Source organism: Triticum dicoccoides, chromosome 3B (assembly GCF_002162155.2).
Source record: "Triticum dicoccoides isolate Atlit2015 ecotype Zavitan chromosome 3B, WEW_v2.0, whole genome shotgun sequence".
NCBI classification, from domain to species: domain Eukaryota; kingdom Viridiplantae; phylum Streptophyta; class Magnoliopsida; order Poales; family Poaceae; genus Triticum; species Triticum dicoccoides.
Genome location: NC_041385.1, coordinates 250,533,388 through 250,555,769, shown reverse-complemented (window position 1 = coordinate 250,555,769; position 22,382 = coordinate 250,533,388). Strand labels below are relative to the sequence as shown.

Below are 22,382 nucleotides of genomic sequence, written 5' to 3'. Positions count from 1 at the left end.
CAGCCGGGCTGTGGGAGGCGGTGGTGCCGCCGGAGGACGCGGCGTCGGCGGTGATCGCAAAGAAGGATAAGCCGGCGAGGGCTTACCTGCTCCGGGCGCTCGCTGACGATCTCCTGCTGCAGGTGGCTGCGAAGAAGACGGCGACGGAGATATGGGCCAGTCTCAAGGCGCGCTTCATCGGCGCGGACCGTGTGCGCGCGGCGCGGCTCGGCACGCTCCGGGGGGAGTGGGAGCTCCTGCGCATGGCGAGCGACGAGTCTCTGGACGCGTTCGCGGGGAAGATCGGCGGGATGGCGACGCGTTTTGCAGGGCTCGGAGCGACGCTGGAGGACGCAGCTATGGTGAAGAAGCTGCTGGACTGCGTGCCCGATCGCCTGTACGCGGCGGTCGCTGGCATGGAGCAGTTCTGCAATCTGGAGGAGCTGCTGTTCAACGACGCTCTGGGGCGCCTGAAGGCGTTCGACGAGCGGCTCCGGCGACGCGGGCAGGCAGGCGGCGAGCGGGCGGACGGCGAGCAGCTCATGTACAGCGCGGTGCAGTGGCGTGCGCGCGAGCGGCGTCGGGGCGGTGCACGCGGAGAGGACGACGACGACGGCGCGGGGAGCTCGGCATCAGGCGGCGGGGACAATCGCCGCGGCAAGTGCTACAAGTGCGGCGTCAGAGGGCACTTCAAGCGGGAGTGCCCCCTGCTGCGGAAGGAACCGGTCGCCGGGCGTGCGCTGCTGGTGGACGACGGCGTCGAAGACGCCGGGCTGCTCTGAGCCGCGGCTTAGGGCGTGAATGATGGGCGAATAAGCCACCGCGACGAAGCCGGGCGCGTCGAGCGCGGGTATGGGCGCGCGCTGGACTGCCTGGGCGCGTCGGGTCCAAGGACTAGGGCGTGCGTGTGTGCGTGCGTTGGGTGCACGGGCGTGTCCATGCACCAGGGTGTGTGTGTGTGCGTTTGTTGGCAAGCCAGGGTGGCCTGGTCAGGCGCGGGCCGTTGGGGCTGGCCGTGTGACGCGGGCGTCGAGCGCAGCATGGGCGCGGTCACTGCACGGGGAAGATCAGGGAGTGAAGGCATGGGTGCGTGCCCGGTGCGCCGGCTCGGGGTATAAAGCCACCTGATGGCATTGTAACAATGTGACACAGTCGAGTTCGGCTCGAGGTATAAAGCCACCTGATGGCATTGTAACAATGTGACACAGTCGAGTTCGTGCTCGAGGAAGAAAAGGGGGCGTTCGTGCGCCGGAAAACCACCTGTGTCCACCGTGTTCTCTGAACTTTTCTGAACTTCTTCCTCTTCTCCAGAGAGCAGAGCGACAGCGAGGGAGAGTGAGCAGAGCGAGAGGGCGAGGAGGAGCGCGGCGAGGGACTGGCGGTTCCAACAGATCCTATGAATCAAACGACCAACTTAGGAAAAATTCCTAAGGATTCAAAGATCCTATGAAAATTCTTTGAATCAAAGAGACCCTAATTAAGTGTGCAAGCAATCAAACTAGGAAGGGGCACACTCTCCATGTCTGGTCTGGACATTCAGTTTGCCATCAGTTTGGACTTTGGAGTACTTCGCAATGCCCAGCACAAATATCAGCTCAGCTCCTCATCAAGGTGAATGGGAGAAAGAGCTCAGGCATCACGCAAAATGCAACCTTCCAGTTCCAGGATTTAAATCCAAGCAACGATAATATAAACCTAAGGTTTGCTATGCATTGCTTACTAGTACTAGTTACTACAAGCGAAGGCAGTAATAAGCTCATCGACTCCGGGAGACACACACAACACAAACTGTCTTCATAGTAAGCTTGATCTCCCAAATGACTTCCTCTACAGGAAAACTTCCTTCACCTTGACGTTCACCACAAGCTTGCACAGCCCATTGAACGCATCAGCATCTGCAACATAAACATGATAACAGGGTTTAATGTTGTTACAAGGGGGAACAACAGTGCTGGCCTAAAGGAAAGCTGGCACAATGTAAAAAAATATAATTACTCCTGTTTTGCCTGTAAGAACATAACAAAGATATACATAAAACTTGAAGCCACGAGAAAGATTCCCCAAAATGAAGACTTATTTGCAATTAGCTGCGATAAGAATGCTGAAATGTTGGGCTATGTGGGGCAGCTTATGAGCTATAGAACCTAAAATTTTCCTACCAAAATATAAATAATATGTTAACCTGAGATCTATTGTAAGATAATGAACACTTAAATTGGAAAAATTATTTATATGACAAAAAATCCAGAAAAGATACACAATTAGTAAATGTTCGAGCCCATTACCATCGTGTAAATTTTCACGGAAAAAAATTTCACCTTTGCACATTGACGAAGAACTCCCAAGAATTCAATTTTTAAAAGCACTAATACACATGGCATGAAAATTTACAAGCATATAAAGGACTGAAGCATTTACTCCCTTCGTTCACAAATATAAGACGTTTTGGATATTTCGATACGGACTACATACGGATTGAAATGAGTGAACACACACACTAAAACGTGCATCTGATTCAGAAAAAAGCTAAGACATCTTATATTTGAGAACGGAGGGAGTACTTGAATAAAATTTAAACACTATTTTTTACATTCAGAAAATAGTGTTCCGGGGTGCACTTCTGAATTACCCCATTTAGAGGATGAAACTAAAGATGCGAGTCATTTTGCATAACGACCCAAGTCAGTTCTGGCTTTAGATTCTTAAGTATCGGACAATAGTCTTAAGAGAACAAAAGAATATAATTTCCAAATTCTAGAATTTTGCATCCCAACACAAGCAATCACCTGTGTTGTGCTGATGTTCTACAATAACGTGAGTATGGATGAGAAATACAAATATTTGCTTATATAATCAAGAATGGCAAAGCCAAAGAACAAGCTAACAAGTGCGTGAGGGGATCTCATAGCACTAACCACTGCCAACATTTGAAAAGAAAAAGAAAAAGTTCAGCTGCTCGTTACTGACTGAAGGTGGTAATGGAAAATAATAATTAAGAAAAAGGAAAAGCTCCTCTGATGTCTATGGAATTATGTAAAACATAACAAACTTCAATGTTGAACCCCGCAGCAGCAAGTATAATACAACCTTGAAGAGGCAAATAAAACCAATATAGGTGCATCAAATCTCACCAAAGTCGTCACCAAAATCTTTGCAACTCTCAGCACTGATGGACTGGTCGTTGTCAGCAATCCCAACAACCTCTAGATAATGTGATTCACGGCCTTCCGAAGCACCTCTGATGGTCAACTGATGTCCATCAGTCGACTGCCCAACAAGAATTCCACCTTGAGTGTGTTGGACCTTAAGTACTGTGCGCACTCTTTGCCCAACAAACATCTTGAGAGTATCTCCATTGACGATTGCTGAACGAAATGACGCATCCATGTCCATGTCTGCAAAGTGTAACTTCAGAATTATCAACTCAATTTAACAATATCAACCAATAAGAAGAGAACAAAGAACTGCCCACGCCTCTCCTTGTCAGTATCATCATACCAAGCAAGCACATGAACAAGCATCGGCCGCATGCATTGGTGCCATGAACGAGAAACAACAATACATGCTAATTAACAAAATCGGCAGCTACACCTAAGTCATGAGAGCACCTTGATGGCTACTAAAATTCACTGCAGCAGCAGTATTCACAGCTGTCTGCTGTCATAATCTGTCCGTAATCGACAAAAAGACTTGTATCAAACTGGATCAATCACACGGTTGTCCATTTTACATTTCAATAGCTTCTTGCGCGCATTGGTCACTGTCCTACAGGAGATCGGCCTTGGGCGTGCTGAAGAAAGAACAGGAACAATGTTCATACCAGGAAATCCGCGACTGGAGTGAACATCCAGTGGAACGACAGACTAGACGGGTGAGAGATCGCGGAAACTTCCGGATCTGGATTATACTGCACACAGAAATCGAAGACCAGAGCGGTGTACACAAAGGCGAAATCAGCCCGAGCAGGGGTGGGAGTGGGACTGCGTTAGGGTTCAGTTAAACCTAAACCCCCAAGATTCTGGGAAAACAATCTGCCGTTTTGGACCAGTCAAATCGAACGAACAACTAACACGATGCGTTGGAGTATCGGGCGAAGATTCAGAGAGGGGACGAAGCAGGCTTGGGAAAAATATTCCAAGAAAGCGAGGTTAGTCGGGAATTTTCGTACCGAGAGAGGAGATGAGCCTCGATCAATCGATCTACTCCTGCGCACCCCACCCCGGACGCAGACGGAGATGGAAGCCTTCGAAGTGGCGCAGCGGAGGACTGCCCTGCTCTCGGCCGCGCTGGGGTTCTGCGCTTCTGCTGGATTCGGAACGGGTGAGCCGGGCGGCGCGGCGAAAAGAAGGTTTATTTGGGGGCAAACCCAGAATGGAAGGGATAGCTGTTTCCACCGGAAACTGTCATTCATTTTCACGAGAAGTGCGGACATTTTTTTTTAGAGTAAAACGCAAGCGCAGTCCTAATTCTTTTCCAAAAATGTCGATGGGGTTCCAATTCTTTTAAAATGCACATTTGGGTCCTAATTCTTTCTAAGTTGTTCACCCGAGGTCCTATTTTTGTCTGACCGCCGCTGACCAGCTCGCGTGACGCTTTGACCGCCGCCACATCGACATCCGGGCCCAGACGGGAGATTTCCCGCGGCTAGTAGTTGGCCTTTTTTGCAATTCGGCCCCTAGAGCTTCTGGTTTTCTCAATCCCCCGTCCCTAGGTCTATTGGTCGCTCTCTCCTCCCCCTCTCTGCGACCGTCGCCGTTGCCGCAATGTCTGCCGCCGCTAGCTCTTCAGCCGTGAAGCGTCGCGGGAAGAAGGCCGTCCAAGTGTCGCCCTTGGAGAGCGCCAGAGTATGCCCGAAATATCCCGTGATGGGCGTGCCGATGCCAGAAAAGAGGAGGTTGTTGGCATCGTCGATGGGGAAGCCCATGCCAATGTATGGCAGGGAGTGGAGGGGCTAGGAGAGATCGATTCACTCGTAAGGCCTGGTGGGATTGGCGGGGGCGAGGCCGCCCGGTGAGGAGGAAGAGAAGGTAGAGTTGCCAGTGTTGGTGGCGGAGTGGGAGGAGGATGTTGATTTGCCGGTGTTTGTAGCAGAGTCGGAGGAGAAGGTGGAGCAAGCAATAGACCTAGGGACGGGGGGAATGAGAAAACCAGAAGCTCCAGGGGCCGAATTGCAAAAAAAAAAAATCAACTGCCAGCCGCGGGAAATCTCCCGCCTGGGCCCGGGTGTTGATGTTGCGGTGGTCAAAGCGCCACGCGAGCTGGTCAGCGGCGGTCAGAAGAAAATAGGACCTCGGGTGAACAACTTAGAAAGAATTAGGACCCAGATGTGCATTTTGAAAGAATTGAGACCTAACCGTCACTTTCGGGAAAGAATTAGGACCGCGCTTGCATTTTACTCTTTTTTAAATGTTTGTATAGCCCCGGTTGTGCAGGCTTTGCTGCGTTGTTTGTGTTATAAAATTTCAAATTATTTCCCCTATTGCTAGGGTTTCGAGTTCCTTTGGCGGCTTCGTCGCCGAGAGTCCTTTCATACTACCGAACGGCTGATTGATCTCTTTCCACCTCACATCATCCCGCTGGTGCTCTCCTGCCCCGGCGAACCTGTGAGTTAGTGGAGGATCTGGTTTCTTCCCTCGTTCGAGGGTTAGGGTTTTGACTTCGCGATCCCTAATGGCATCGCAGGAGGGGGTAGGTGGATTGAGGTAACGAAAGGAGCCGGTTGAGGACCTAATAAGTCGGCTAGATCTTCAGGAAGATGAGGAGGATCACTTCGTGTGGGAGGAAGGGTTCAAGGAGGAAGAGATCGTGGCCAAGTGGCTCGCAATTGCAAAGGTACACACAGACAAAGGATTCAGTCCCTCGGCTCTATATGCGGATATGAGGTCTGCATGGAACCCCGCAAGGAACCCAGATGGCGCAAGGTTGAAGATAACTTGTTTACTATTCAGTTTGGGTGCCTAGGAGATTGGAATGGCTCTTTCGAAATCAATGTGTGGTGATTGCTGAATAAAATGGGTTTATGAAACCTACATCAGTTGTGCTTGATAAGATACCATCATGGGCAAGGATCCTCAAATTACCAGACAACTAAAGGGATCGGCCTCCTCAGGCTAGCTCCCGAGGAGCAAAGGTCTCTATGCAAGGCTCACCTCGCGAGCTTCGACTAACGTGAGGCATGACGACCAAGGCCAGGCGGGCGCCAGCGGGCGCAGAGTACCAGTTTCCTCTTCGGTGCAAAGGAGGCAAGCAGCTGGCGCGGAGTCTCGAGGAATCAACCAAAGGTTTCCATTCTTGTGCAACAAGACCAAGACCACCAGGACAGCAGGACGGAGGTCATCGCCGAGCCCACTGCAGCATCACGACCAGAGGTTTTTGCAGGCGAAGACCACTTTAGTCAGGATAGGATGTACATGTTGTCTCCCTTCAAATTTGGCCGTTGTGGAATCCCTTCTCACCTCCATTCGGGAAGAGGACCAAGGCCACTATAAATAGGACCTAGCGACCACCAAGGAGGGGGTCGGATCCATTCCACCCTCACAAGCTCACTAGCTCCCTTGAGCCCAAGAACACGCCTCCTGAGGTTGTTCTCCGCTGTACTAGTTCTTCCTCAGCCCCTCGAGGCAAATCCACAACAAAGCAGGCGTAGTGTTTTACACCGCAAGGTGGCCCGAACCTGGGGTAAACTGCTGTGTCTTTCTTTCCCTCCGAGCTCGACGCGTTAGGCTGTGAGATTAGCGAGTCGGCAGACTGGGTAGGTTGAGATCTCCGCACGCACCCCAGAGTTCGAACCTCTCAAGGGTTTGCGGAACCCGAAATCCGACATAATCAGACCAAAGCAATGAAGCACCTAGTGTTGTCCAATAAATAGTACAATACTACTTTTGTGCAGTCCATGAAGTGACTATTCAATCTTTCTGTGTCTATTCTTTTGTGCAGTTCCACCACAATTGCGGTCACGTTGTTTGTTTGCCAAATAGCAACGGGCAGACATCTGTCTGCATAAATATCAACCAGCTAGTAAACATATACCCCACCTTGTATTTTTGGTTTAAACACGCCTCTTCCGCTTAGCATCTGTCATGTTTTGCACTGGACAATTTGATACTGTCATGTTTTGCCCTGGACAATTTTGTACTGAATTGATTTACTGGTACAGAGCAGAAATATAGCGCATATTGGTCATAAGACCAAGGATATCCATGTTCGCAGTGATGGAAGAAGTGAAATCGATACAAGCGAAATTGAGCATCCAATCATTGAATCATGTCCTGCACCTCCAATGTAGGTCCACTCTGCTAATAAATTCACATGCAAACCACTAATATTACTATCTAATGACAGTACAAAAAGAGTAGCAAGATAGTAGCAAACCATGTACCTTCGTAATGAACAACTCATAGTGTCACCAATTGGATATAAAGGTTTGGAAGAAAACATGCTCCTAATGTTGAACCATTTGGACTTTTTGTGCAGTTCCACTAAAATCGAGCATCCCTGTTTGCATAGATATTGAAAGTGTGATTACTATAAAACTGGCACTAGTTGAAGCATAGACTCACAAATATAAGCATTCTAATTGTTGGAAATATGCCCTAGAGGCAATAATAAAAGCATTATTATTATATTTCCTTGTTCATGATAATTGTCTTTATTCATGCTATAATTGTGTTATCCGGAAATCGTAATACATGTGTGAATAACAGACACCAACATGTCCCTAGTAAGCCTCTAGTTGACTAGCTCGTTGATCAACAGATAGTCATGGTTTCCTGACTATGGACACTGGATGTCATTGATAACGAGATCACATCATTGGGAGAATGATGTGATGGACAAGACCCAATCCTAAACATAGCACAAGATCGTATAGTTCGTTTGCTAGAGTTTTCTAATGTCAAGTATCTATTCCTTTGACCATGAGATCGTGTAACTCCCGGATACCGTAGGAGTGCTTTGGGTATGCCAAACGTCACAACGTAACTGGGTGACTATAAAGGTAGACTACGGGTATCTCCGAAAGTGTCTGTTGGGTTACATGGATCAAGACTGGGATTTGTCACTCCGTATGACGGAGAGGTATCACTGGGCCCACTCGGTAATGCATCATCATAATGAGCTCAGAGTGACCAAGTGTCTGGTCACGGGATCATGCATTACGGTACGAGTAAAGTGACTTGCCGGTAACGAGATTGAACGAGGTATTGGGATACCGACGATCGAATCTCGGGCAAGTAACATATCGATAGACAAAGGGAATAGCGTACGAGATTGATTAAATCCTCGACATCGTGGTTCATCCGATGAGATCATCGTGGAGCATGTGGGAGCCAACATGGGTATCCAGATCCCGCTGTTGGTTATTGACTGGAGAGTCGTCTCGGTCATGTCTGCTTGTCTCCCGAACCCGTAGGGTCTACACACTTAAGGTTCGGTGACGCTAGGGTTATGAAGATATGTATATGCAGAAACCCGAATGTTGTTCGGAGTCCCGGATGAGATCCCGGACGTCACGAGGAGTTCTGGAATGGTCCGGAGGTAAAGAATTTTATATAGGAAGTGCTGTTTCGGGCATCGGGACAAGTTTCGGGGTTATCGGTATTGTACCAGGACCACCGGAAGGGTCCCGGGGGTCCACCGGGTGGGGCCACCTGTCCCGGGGGGCCACATGGGCTGTAGGGGGTGCGCCTTGGCCTAGATGGGCCAAGGGCACCAGCCCCTATAGGCCCATGCGCCTAGGGTTTCCACCATGGAAGAGTCCATGTGGTGGAAGGCACCCCTAGGTGCCTTGGGGGGGAGGGAAACCTCCCCTTGGCCGCCGCCCCCCCTAGTAGATCTCATCTACTAGGGCCGGCGCCCCCCCTGGCACCCCTATATATAGTGGGGGGAGAGGAGGGATTTCACACCAGCCCCTGGCGCCTCCACCTCCCCCCGTTACGTCTCTCCCTCGTAGTCTCGGCGAAGCCCTGCTGCTGTGACGCCCTGCATCCACCACCACGCCGTCGTGCTGCTGGATCTTCATCAACCTCTCCTTCCCCCTTGCTGGATCAAGAAGGAGGAGACGTCTCCCGCCCCGTACGTGTGTTGAACGCGGAGGTGCCGTCCGTTCGGCGCTGGTCATCGGTGATTTGGATCACGTCGAGTACGACTACATCATCACCGTTCTTTTGAACGCTTCCGTGCGCGATCTACAAAGGTATGTAGATGCATCTAATCACTCGTTGCTAGATGAACTCCTAGATGATCTTGGTGAAACGAGTAGGAAAATTTTTGTTTTCTGCAACGTTCCCCAACAGTGGCATCATGAGCTAGGTCTATGCGTAGTTCTTCTTGCGCGAGTAGAACACAATTTGTTGTGGGCGTAGATTTGTCAACTTTCTTGCCGTTACTAGTCCTTTCTTGCTTCAGCGGTATTGTGGGATGAAGCGGCCCGGACCAACCTTACACGTACGCTTACGTGAGACCGGTTCCACCGACTAACATGCACTAGTTGCATAAGGTGGCTGGCGGGTGTCTGTCTCTCCTACTTTAGTTGGAGCGGAATCGATAAACAGGGTCCTTATGAAGGGTAAATAGAAGTTGACAAATCACGTTGTGGCTTTAGCGTAGGTAAGAAAACGTTCTTGCTAGAACCCTAATTCAGCCACGTAAAACTTGCAACAACAATAAGAGGATGTCTAACTTGTTTTTGCAGCAAGTGGTTTGTGATATGATATGGCCAAAGTTGTGATGAATGATGAATGATCTATATGTGATGTATGAGATGTTCATGCTATTGTAATAGGATTCACGACTTGCATGTCGATGAGTATGACAACCGGCAGGAGCCATAGGAGTTGTCTTTATTCTTTTATATGACCTGCGTGTCATCAAGAAACGCCATGTAAATTACTTTACTTTATCGCTAAACGCGTTAGCCATAGTAGTAGAAGTAATAGTTGGCGAGCAACTTCATGGAGACACGATGATGGAGATCATGATGATGGAGATCATGGTGTCAAGCCGGTGACAAGATGATCATGGAGCCCCAAGATGGAGATCAAAGGAGCTATGTGATAATGGCCATATCATGTCACGCTTATTATTTGATTGCATGTGATGTTTATCATGTTTTGCATCTTGTTTACTTAGAACGACGGTAGTAAATAAGATGATCCCTCACAATAATTTCAAGAAGTGTTCCCCCTAACTGTGCACCGTTGCGACAGTTCGCTGTTTCAAAACACCACGTGATGATCGGGTGTTTTATTCAGACGTTCACATACAACGGGTGTAAGACAGATTTACACATGCAAACACTTAGGTTGACTTGACGAGCCTAGCATGTACAGACATGGCCTCGGAACACAGAAGACCGAAAGGTCGAGCATGAGTCGTATAGTAGATACGATCAACATGAAGATGTTCACCGACGTTGACTAGTCCGTCTCACGTGATGATCGGACACGGTCTAGTTAACTCGGATCATGTAATACTTAGATGACTGGAGGGATGTCTAATCTAAGTGGGAGTTCATTAATAATTTGATTAGTTGAACTTAATTATCATGAACTTAGTCTAAAATCTTTGCAATATGTCTTGTAGATCAAATGGCCAACATAGTCCTCAACTTCAACGCGTTCCTAGAGAAAACTAAGCTGAAAGACGATGGCAGCAACTATACGGACTGGGTCCGGAACCTGAGGATCATCCTCATAGCTGCCAAGAAAGATTATGTCCTACAAGCACCGCTTGGTGACGCACCCGTTCTCCCTGCGGAACAAGACGTTATGAACGCTTGGCAGGCACGTTCCGATGACTACTCCCTCGTTCAGTGCGGCATGCTTTACAGCTTAGAGCCGGGGCTCCAAAAGCGTTTTGAGAGACATGGAGCATATGAGATGTTCGAAGAGCTGAAAATGGTTTTCCAAGCTCATGCCCGGGTCGAGAGATATGAAGTCTCCGACAAATTCTTCAGCTGTAAGATGGAGGAAAACAGTTCTGTCAGTGAGCACATACTCACTATGTCTGGGTTGCATAACCGCTTGACTCAGCTGGGAGTTAATCTCCCGGATGATGCGGTCATTGACAGAATCCTCCAGTCGCTTCCACCAAGCTACAAGAGCTTTGTGATGAACTTCAATATGCAGGGGATGGAAAAGACCATTCCTGAAGTATTTGCTATGCTGAAATCAGCAGAGGTAGAAGTCAGGAAGGAACATCAAGTGTTGATGGTCAATAAAACCACTAAGTTCAAGAAAGGCAAGGGTAAAAAGAACTTCAAGAAGGACGGCAAGGAGGTTGCCGCGCCCGGCAAGCAAGCTGCCGGGAAGAAGCCAAAGAATGGACCCAAGCCCGAGACTGAGTGCTTTTATTGCAAGGGAAGCGGTCACTGGAAGCGGAACTTGTTGGAAATATGCCCTAGAGGCAATAATAAAAGCATTATTATTATATTTCCTTGTTCATGATAATTGTCTTTATTCATGCTATAATTGTGTTATCCGGAAATCGTAATACATGTGTGAATAACAGACATCAACATGTCCCTAGTAAGCCTCTAGTTGACTAGCTCGTTGATCAACAGATAGTCATGGTTTCCTGACTATGGACACTGGATGTCATTGATAACGAGATCACATCATTAGGAGAATGATGTGATGGACAAGACCCAATCCTAAACATAGCACAAGATCGTATAAGTTCGTTTGCTAGAGTTTTCCAATGTCAAGTATTTTTTCCTTAGACCATGAGATCGTGTAACTCCCGGATACTGTAGGAGTGCTTTGGGTATGCCAAACGTCACAACATAACTGGGTGACTATAAAGGTAGACTACGGGTATCTCCGAAAGTGTCTGTTGGGTGACATGGATCAAGACTGGGATTTGTCACTCCGTATGACGGAGAGGTATCACTGGGCCCACTCGGTAATGCATCATCATAATGAGCTCAGAGTGACCAAGTGTCTGGTCACGGGATCATGCATTGCGGTACGAGTAAAGTGACTTGCTGGTAACGAGATTGAACGAGGTATTGGGATACCGACGATCGAATCTCGGGCAAGTAACATATCGATAGACAAAGGGAATAGCGTACGGGGTTGATTGAATCCTCGACATCGTGGTTCATCCGATGAGATCATCATGGAGCATGTGGGAGCCAACATGGGTATCCAGATCCCGCTGTTGGTTATTGACCGGAGAGTCGTCTCGGTCATGTCTGCTTGTCTCCCGAACCCGTAGGGTCTACACACTTAAGGTTCGGTTACGCTAGGGTTGTAGGGATATGTATATGCAGTAACCCGAATGTTGTTCGGAGTCCCGGATGAGATCCCGGACATCACGAGGAGTTCCGGAATGGTACGGAGGTAAAGATTTATATATGGGAAGTCCTGTTTCGGGCATCGGGACAAGTTTCGGGGTTATCGGTATTGTACCGGGACCACCGGAAGGGTCCCGGGGGTCCACCGGGTGGGTCCACCTGTCCCGGGGGGCCACATGGGCTGTAGGGGGTGCGCCTTGGCCTAATGGGCCAAGGGCACCAGCCCCGCATAGGCCCATGCGCCTAGGGTTTAAGGGGGAAAGAGTCCTAGGAGGGGAAGGCACCTCCTAGGTGCCTTGGGGGGAAGGGAAACCCCCCTTGGACGCCGCACCCCCTAGGAGATTGGATCTCCTAGGGCCGGCCACCCCCCTTGGCCCTCCTATATATAGTGGGGGAGAGGAGGGACTTCATACCTGAACGCCTTGGCCTTTGGTTGCCTCCTTCTCCCTCCCCAACACCTCCTCCACCTCCATAGTGCTTAGCGAAGCTCTGCCGGAGTACTGCAGCTCCATCAACACCACGCCGTCGTGCTGCTGCTGGTGCCATATCCCTCAACCTCTCCTCCCTCCCTTGCTGGATCAAGAAGGAGGAGACGTGGCTGTTCCGTACGTGTGTTGAACGCGGAGGTGCCGTCCGTTCGGCGCTGGTCATCGGTGATTTGGATCACGTCGAGTACGACTACATCATCACCGTTCTTTTGAACGCTTCCGTGCGCGATCTACAAAGGTATGTAGATGCATCTAATCACTCGTTGCTAGATGAACTCCTAGATGATCTTGGTGAAACGAGTAGGAAAATTTTTGTTTTCTGCAACGTTCCACAACAGAACTGCCCTAAGTACTTAGCGGATAAGAAGGCCGGCAAAACAAAAGGTATATGTGATATACATGTAATTGATGTGTACCTTACTAGTGCCCGTAGTAGCTCCTGGGTATTTGATACCGGTGCAGTTGCTCACATTTGTAACTCAAAGCAGGGGCTGCGGAATAAGCGGAAACTGGCAAAGGACGAGGTGACGATGCGCGTCGGGAATGGTTCCAAGGTCAATGTGATCGCCGTCGGCACGCTACCTCTGCATCTCCCTTCAGGATTAGTTTTAAACCTTAATAATTGTTATTTAGTGCCAGCTTTGAGCATGAACATTGTATCGGGATCTCGTTTAATTCGAGATGGCTACTCTTTTAAATCTGTGAATAATGGTTGTTCCATTTTTATGAGAGATATGTTTTATGGTCATGCTCCTATGGTGAATGGTTTATTCTTTATGAATCTCGAACGTGATGCTACACATGTTCATAATGTGAGTACCAAAAGAAGTAAGGTTGATAATGATAGTCCCACATACCTGTGGCACTGCCGCCTTGGTCACATAGGTGTCAAACGCATGAAGAAGCTCCATGCTGATAGACTTTTAGAGTCTCTTGATTATGAATCATTTGACACATGCGAACCATGCCTTATGGGTAAAATGACCAAGACTCCGTTCTCAGGAACAATGGAGCGAGCAACCGACTTATTGGAAATCATACATACTGATGTGTGCGGTCCAATGAGTGTTGAGGCTCGCGGTGGCTATCGTTATGTTCTCACCCTCACTGATGATTTAAGTAGGTATGGGTATATCTACTTAATGAAACACAAGTCTGAAACCTTTGAAAAGTTCAAGGAATTTCAGAGTGAGGTTGAAAATCAACGTGACAGGAAAATCAAGTTTCTACGATCAGATCGTGGAGGAGAATACTTGAGTCACGAGTTTGGGGCACACTTAATAAAATGTGGAATAGTTTCACAACTCACGCCGCCTGGAACACCTCAGCGTAATGGTGTGTCCGAACGTCGTAATCGCACTCTGTTAGATATGGTGCGATCTATGATGTCTCTTACCGATTTACCGCTTTCTTTTTGGGGCTATGCTTTAGAGACTGCCGCATTCACTTTAAATAGGGCTCCGTCGAAATCCGTTGAGACGACACCGTATGAATTATGGTTTGGGAAGAAACCTAAGCTGTCGTTTCTAAAAGTTTGGGGATGCGATGCTTATGTCAAGAAACTTCAACCTGAAAAGCTCGAACCCAAGTCGGAAAAATGCGTCTTCATAGGATACCCAAAAGAAACTATTGGGTACACCTTCTACCTCAGATCCGAAGGCAAGATCTTTGTTGCCAAGAATGGGTCCTTTCTGGAGAAAGAGTTTCTCTCGAAAGAAGTAAGTGGGAGGAAAGTAGAGCTTGATGAAGTATTACCTCTTGAACCGGAAAATGGCGCAACTCAAGAAACTGTTCCTGAGGTGCCTGCACCGACTAGAGAGGAAGTTAATAACAATGATCAAGATACTTCTAATCAAGCCCCTACTGAAATTCGAAGGTCCACAAGGACACGTTCTGCACCTGAGTGGTACGGCAACCCTGTCTTGGAAATCATGCTGTTAGACAACGGTGAACCTTCAAACTATGAAGAAGCGATGGCGGACCTGGATTCCGACAAATGGCTAGAAGCCATGAAATCCGAGATAGGATCCATGTATGAAAACAAAGTATGGACTTTGACTGACTTGCCCGTTGAGTGGCGAGCCATAGAAAATAAATGGATCTTTAAGAAGAAGACAAACGCGGATGGTAATGTGACCATCTATAAAGCTCGGCTTGTCGCTAAGGGTTATCGACAAGTTCAAGGGGTTGACTACGATGAGACTTTCTCACCGGTAGCGAAGCTGAAGTCCGTCCGAATCATGTTAGCAATTGCCGCATTCTATGATTACGAAATATGGCAAATGGACGTCAAAACGGCATTCCTTAATGGTTTCCTTAAGGAAGAATTGTATATGATGCAGCCGGAAGGTTTTGTCGATCCTAAGAATGCTGACAAAGTGTGCAAGCTCCAACGCTCGATTTATGGGCTGGTGCAAGCATCTCGGAGTTGGAACATTCGCTTTGATGAGATGATCAAAGCGTTTGGGTTTACACAGACTTATGGAGAAGCCTGCGTTTACAAGAAAGTGAGTGGGAGCTTTGTAGCATTTCTCATATTATATGTAGATGACATACTATTGATGGGAAATGATATAGAACTCTTGGACAGCATCAAGGCCTACTTGAATAAAAGTTTCTCAATGAAGGACCTTGGAGAAGCTGCTTATATATTAGGCATCAAAATCTATAGAGATAGATCGAGACGCCTCATAGGTCTTTCACAAAGCACATACCTTGATAAGATATTGAAGAAGTTCAATATGGATCAATCCAAGAAGGGGTTCTTGCCTGTGTTACAAGGTGTGAAATTGAGCTCAGCTCAATGTCCGACCACGGCAGAAGATATAGAAGAGATGAGCGTCATCCCCTATGCCTCAGCCATAGGTTCTATTATGTATGCCATGCTGTGTACCAGACCTGATGTTAACCTTGCCGTCAGTTTGGTAGGAAGGTACCAAAGTAATCCCGGCAAGGAACACTGGACAGCGGTCAAGAATATCCTGAAGTACCTGAAAAGGACTAAGGAAATGTTTCTCGTTTATGGAGGTGACGAAGGGCTCGTCGTAAAGGGTTACGTCGACGCTAGCTTCGACACAGATCTGGATGACTCTAAGTCACAAACCGGATACATGTATATTTTGAATGGTGGGGCAGTAAGCTGGTGCAGTTGCAAGCAAAGCGTCATGGCGGGATCTACATGTGAAGCGGAGTACATGGCAGCCTCGGAGGCAGCACATGAAGCAATATGGGTGAAGGAGTTCATCACCGACCTAGGAGTCATACCCAATGCGTCGGGGCCGATCAAGCTCTTCTGTGACAACACTGGAGCTATTGCACTTGCCAAGGAGCCCAGGTTTCACAAGAAGACAAGGCACATCAAGCGTCGCTTCAACTCCATTCGTGAAAATGTTCAAGATGGAGACATAGAGATTTGTAAAGTACATACGGACCTGAATGTAGCAGATCCGTTGACTAAACCTCTCCCTAGAGCAAAACATGATCAACACCAGAATTCCATGGGTGTTCGATTCATCACAATGTAACTAGATTATTGACTCTAGTGCAAGTGGGAGACTGTTGGAAATATGCCCTAGAGGCAATAATAAAAGCATTATTATTATATTTCCTTGTTCATGATAATTGTCTTTATTCATGCTATAATTGTGTTATCCGGAAATCGTAATACATGTGTGAATAACAGACATCAACATGTCCCTAGTAAGCCTCTAGTTAACTAGCTCGTTGATCAACAGATAGTCATGGTTTCCTGACTATGGACACTGGATGTCATTGATAACGAGATCACATCATTAGGAGAATGATGTGATGGACAAGACCCAATCCTAAACATAGCACAAGATCGTATAAGTTCGTTTGCTAGAGTTTTCCAATGTCAAGTATTTTTTCCTTAGACCATGAGATCGTGTAACTCCCGGATACCGTAGGAGTGCTTTGGGTATGCCAAACGTCACAACGTAACTGGGTGACTATAAAGGTAGACTACGGGTATCTCCGAAAGTGTGTGTTGGGTTACATGGATCAAGACTGGGATTTGTCACTCCGTATGACGGAGAGGTATCACTGGGCCCACTCGGTAATGCATCATCATAATGAGCTCAGAGTGACCAAGTGTCTGGTCACGGGATCATGCATTACGGTACGAGTAAAGTGACTTGCCGGTAACGAGATTGAACGAGGTATTGGGATACCGACGATCGAATCTCGGGCAAGTAACATATCGATAGACAAAGGGAATAGCGTACGGGATTGATTAAATCCTCGACATCGTGGTTCATCCGATGAGATCATCGTGGAGCATGTGGGAGCCAACATGGGTATCTAGATCCCGCTGTTGGTTATTGACCGGAGAGTCGTCTCGGTCATGTCTGCTTGTCTCCCGAACCCGTAGGGTCTACACACTTAAGGTTCGGTGACGCTAGGGTTATGAAGATATGTATATGCAGAAACCCGAATGTTGTTCGGAGTCCCGGATGAGATCCCGGACGTCACGAGGAGTTCCGGAATGGTCCGGAGGTAAAGAATTATATATAGGAAGTGCTGTTTCGGGCATCGGGACAAGTTTCGGGGTTATCGGTATTGTACCAGGACCACCGGAAGGGTCCCGGGGGTCCACCGGGTGGGGCCACCTGTCCCGGGGGGCCACATGGGCTGTAGGGGGTGCGCCTTGGCCTAGATGGGCCAAGGGCACCAGCCCCTATAGGCCCATGCGCCTAGGGTTTCCACCATGGAAGAGTCCATGTGGTGGAAGGCACCCCTAGGTGCCTTGGGGGGGAGGGAAACCTCCCCTTGGCCGCCGCCCCCCTAGTAGATCTCATCTACTAGGGCCGGCGCCCCCCCTGGCACCCCTATATATAGTGGGGGGGAGAGGAGGGATTTTACACCAGCCCCTGGCGCCTCCACCTCCCCCCGTTACGTCTCTCCCTCGTAGTCTCGGCGAAGCCCTGCTGCTGTGACGCCCTGCATCCACCACCACGCCGTCGTGCTGCTGGATCTTCATCAACCTCTCCTTCCCCCTTGCTGGATCAAGAAGGAGGAGACGTCTCCCGTCCCGTACGTGTGTTGAACGCGGAGGTGCCGTCCGTTCGGCGCTGGTCATCGGTGATTTGGATCACGTCGAGTACGACTACATCATCACCGTTCTTTTGAACGCTTCCGTGCGCGATCTACAAAGGTATGTAGATGCATCTAATCACTCGTTGCTAGATGAACTCCTAGATGATCTTGGTGAAACGAGTAGGAAATTTTTTGTTTTCTGCAACGTTCCCCAACACTAATTTCTTAATGGGAAAAGGTAGCAAGACTGTCTCTAACCACCTGTTTGAAGGAATAAATAAGGCAACAGTGGCTGATGTCAGGAAGGCATACATAGTATTTTCTGGAAAACTGAGCCATTCCTGACCTTTCCTTTTTTAAGCATATTTTGTGCAATTCAACTAAAATAAAATGCCATCACCGCCTTGACAATTCAGTGACACTATAGAAAAAGAAATGACTTGACATTACATCATGATCTCAGGTATGTAATCGACAGGCATTAGAGACAAACATACAGACCTCCTCCGATAACATAATGAACATTAATTTTAACAAAAAGTGTGACTAGCTTTACCAGGATAATTTAAGTGAACTCTACACCCTCTGTTCCTTAATATAAGATGTTTTCGCAGTTTAATTTAAAGTACCCAAACGTCTAGTATTTAGAAAAGCAGGTAGTAGTTTTCTTGAGCACATATCTGGGAAAGCTTGCCACACTTTATATATGTCCATACGCTAATGCAACACCATCCGAATAGTACAAATATACACTAATCTAGTGGCTAGTGCAACAGTAGAGTAGTTTTTTTATTACGGGGTGCAGTACAATGGTTTTACTAAACAGATTTCCATAAGCTAGCGCTGGAAGATTTCTATAAGCATTAACAATACAAAATGTAAAGGTGACAAGTTTCAGCATTGGTATACTAGTTGTGCAACAACATTAAACCAAATACATAAGTCTGAAGGTAACTAGCATTATTAACTAATGATGGTATAAAAATGCAAACCTTCAAGGTAAATATCATTTCGAACTCGAGGGGACTTGAAAAATTGCTATCCCAATCTTGATAATCGATCAAACATAAAAACTTGATCAAACGGATCAAGAGAAGAGCCGGAGGAGGAGGTGCCCACTCTTGACCTTTCCTCTTCTCTTCGTAATGTTTTGTGCAGTTTAACCAAAATAAAATGACATCAACGACTTGGCATTTTGGTGACACTGCACAAAAAAATTTGACTTATCCCATGAAAGTGAGGTATGTAATCTATAAGCATTAACAGCGCAAAAAGCTGAAGGTAGTAACAAGTTTCATCATTGGTATATTGGCTGTGCAATAGCATTAGAGTGTCTTAGCTGACAAATCTTTAATACATCCATAATCAACAGCTAACCCTGAAATAATCTAGTGACATTAAATGGCATTGCTTAAATTTATCGGTGGCATTACACTGAGTGCGGCATTAGTTAAATGTGGCATCACTTTAGCGGTAGCATTGCTTGACTTTACCGCTGGCGTTATACTAACATCAAAAAAGTGGCAATAAGAGCATGGGAGGCCCATTCGGACAGTGGGCGCACCAGCGATGTACCTCCACGGACGCATAGAGTAGTGAGGGAGGTATGGTTGCCCAGAGCAACAAATATCCAGGCAGCATATGTGGATTACGTCCATTTTTGTACTCTTTAGCCACCTTTTTCCTATGTGAGGACAACAAACCGATCGAGCCTTTCTACCATTTTTCACCCCTTTTCAACCAAGAGACACGAGACTTGTTCCTTAACTACTGATTTTTTTCCTTTTCAACCTAGATGCGGGTTTGATGCCTAGTCTCTTCGACAGTACTTTCTCCCTTCCTTTCCTTATTCAACCTAGACATGGATTAGTCTGCATGAAGTAGGGTTTCCTTTAATAGTGCAAATTAAGGTTTTCATCTGCGTGACCAGCAGAGCAGAGGATAGCAAATTGGGAAGAAGGTGGAGTGGAAAAAGATCCACATGCAGCGACGTGGTAGATGGGGCAATAGAATAAGGGTATGGTTAAAAAAGAGGTAGCATACTTGAGGGTCAGCGGGAAGTGGCTTTGCTCGTGGTTGTCGTCCTCCACACACACTATAGCAGCGAGCTTGGGGATGGAGGCCATCCCGCGCGGGGGCTAGGTCTGAGAGGACAGCCTTATTGTCAGTGCGTGACCTCGCTCACCAATGACGAGTGCGTCAATGATGCACGCCCTTCTCTTCCCCGATGGATCTGTGACCACCGGTGAGGAGGGAGAGAGAGGTCGTATTTTTTAGATCTAGAGAGAGGGTGATAGTGTGAGAAGCAAGTGGGCAGCCCTTAGCAAGCAAGCGCTGAAGCTCCAGCCTATATATCTTTTTTAATACTGGTACTAGAGGTGGAGTAGTGGTAGAGTAGTTTATATTTTCTTTGCATACAGTACCAGTTAGTCGTGCTTCAAAACTGAACGGCACACCATTAAAAAAATAAAGTCGAGAAATAATGCGGCACCTCGGGCCAACGCGGCCAGATCGCATTTTGCACGAGAAATGATACACCATGTTTCATTAACATGTGGTCCGGTTCCAACATGTCAGTGAGACGACAACGAGTCCTTTTGTACAATTTCCGAACGGACGTCTATGTAGGTTGGGGCGCCTCTTCCTATACTGTGGCAACTGTCCACTGCCTCTTCGCCTTTCCCTCTTGATTTGGAACTGTTGTCACACGCTCTTCCTCCCTCCTCCATTTGCCTTCACCCTTCCTTCTGCCATTGTTCAATCGTCTTCTCCATGGAGGGAGCAGGCCGGAAATGACCCCGTTATTCTTGCCTCGATCTGAAAGATGACATGGTGGAGAAACTCATTGATCGGTGCAACGTCATCACCTTGGCTTGCATGACAGGTTTGTTCAAGACCATTCTCGACTCAACTAATAACATCATTACAAAGAACCCAAGGGTCCAGGAGTGGTTTGATCTCCTCTATCTTCTTCACCATGACCCTCCTCGCTGGCGCGCAGATGACAGAAGCCTCGCCTTGTGCAAGTTGATGCTGCTTGATAATGACATATGTGATGTTAAGATGCCATCGCTTAAGGGTAAGACCTGGGCAGGCGCAAATGGAGATTGGGTTGTTTATATTGGGTACAACTGCAAGTGGGAACTTGTGAATGTGTACACTCGTCAGCGGATTCCACTTCCAAAAATGTTAGAGTGCCCTGAGGTTGAGCACACAGATGATCTACGTACGTTCAAATACGATCATGGTGACTGTCGTCTACGGAGGATAGCAATTTGTCGAGTTCCCAACTGCTCTTTGATTACATGAACTATGAAGTTGTTGCTATCTTTGACAAGCTTGTTGTCGTCATTACTTCCATGGCTCCTCCATGGATATTGCTCAAAAATCAATTTCTGTACATGTATGAGTATTGTGATGCAATTGAATACGAGGGTCTTGTGTTTGCTGCCACCATTGATGGCACTATTTTTGCATGGAATCCTTATGGTTTCGGTACGTTTGTCATCCACCATAATTATAATTGTTTCATCCACATGCATGCGGGTTAGCAAGTTTCCCTTTACTAATTAACCTTCTTGTGTTTCCAAGGTCCTGTGAACATTCCACCACCTATACTTGAAAAAATTTATAATCAAGGGGGAGATGACGATGGTGATGATCACGAGCATGAGGACAAGCAGGGCCTATATACTCAGTGGCACCTGGCAACTTATTCCGATGGATCACCTCTTCTTGTCTGTATACAGTGCACTGCTGATGTTACTACTAAGGAAGCAGGTGTTGTCTCCCATGGTCGCACTCTCCGAACCTATTCCAACACCCGTTGCAGGGTATTCGGGATGGATACTAGTGTGCTAGCGCTAACACCTTCTCCCTGGTTTAATATTGATAGTCTTGGAGAAAACTCGCTCTTCCTTGGACAAAACTATCCAATGATGGTGAAAGGCGATCCAGCTGTTGTTGACACAACGTTACTACCATTTATGAGAAGCAAATGTATCTATACCTCGGACATTGCGGTAGTTCCCTACCATGGTCCTGATATAGTAGGCCACTTCAGACTGGATGATTAGTCCTGCGTTGGTCTCGATATTGACAATAGCTGGCCCTTCCTAGAGGCTTACCTATGGTTCAAAGCAAGCGTTTCCAACGCCGAGGATTGGTTGAGCTGAAGTTAATTTCATTGCTTGTTATTTGTTGTGTGATGAAAACTTTAGTATTTACTAGAATGTTTTGTTGGAAATAATCTATAATCCAACATGTATCCTCGTTGTCATTGTGTGTTGATGACTTGTTGTATGTAATGGATGGTACATTTGCAAATGCATGTCCTAAACTCAATTTATGAATGGTTTTCGAGTCACTTCTTGGAGTGTGAGTACCATAGTAGTTGTCAGATATCGGGTTCCGGCAAAACACTTAAGGTTCAAACTCTGGGGTGCGCACGAAGATCTTCTCCCTACCGGAATGCGCCATAGCCTCGCCGCGATTCTAGGCTAGCACGATGAACAACACAAGAGACACGACGTTTATACTGGTTCAGGCCACCGTTGTGGTGTAAT

General features: G+C 47.4%; 1 protein-coding gene across 1 annotated transcript; it reads right to left on the bottom strand.

Moving 5' to 3' along the window:
* Positions 1-1,461: 1,461 nt before the first annotated feature.
* LOC119275770 (replication protein A 14 kDa subunit-like) lies at positions 1,462-4,342 on the bottom strand. The gene is made up of 3 exons (XM_037556677.1): positions 4,148-4,342; positions 3,111-3,374; positions 1,462-1,874 (listed from the first exon to the last, which is right to left on the bottom strand). The coding sequence occupies exons 2-3, from the start codon at positions 3,370-3,372 to the stop codon at positions 1,807-1,809; spliced, it is 330 nt and encodes a 109-aa protein (XP_037412574.1). The 5' UTR covers positions 3,373-3,374; positions 4,148-4,342; the 3' UTR covers positions 1,462-1,806.
* Between the last annotated feature and the right edge of the window lie 18,040 nt (positions 4,343-22,382).

Excerpts from the sequence above, each read along its gene's own strand:
- LOC119275770 (XM_037556677.1), bottom strand. The coding sequence starts at position 3,372 with ATGGACATGGATGCGTCATTTCGTTCAGCAATCGTCAATGGAGATACT. Across the intron at positions 1,875-3,110 it reads AGATTTTGGTGACGACTTTG|ATGCTGATGCGTTCAATGGG; the intron begins GTGAGATTTGAT and ends TTTATGTTGCAG.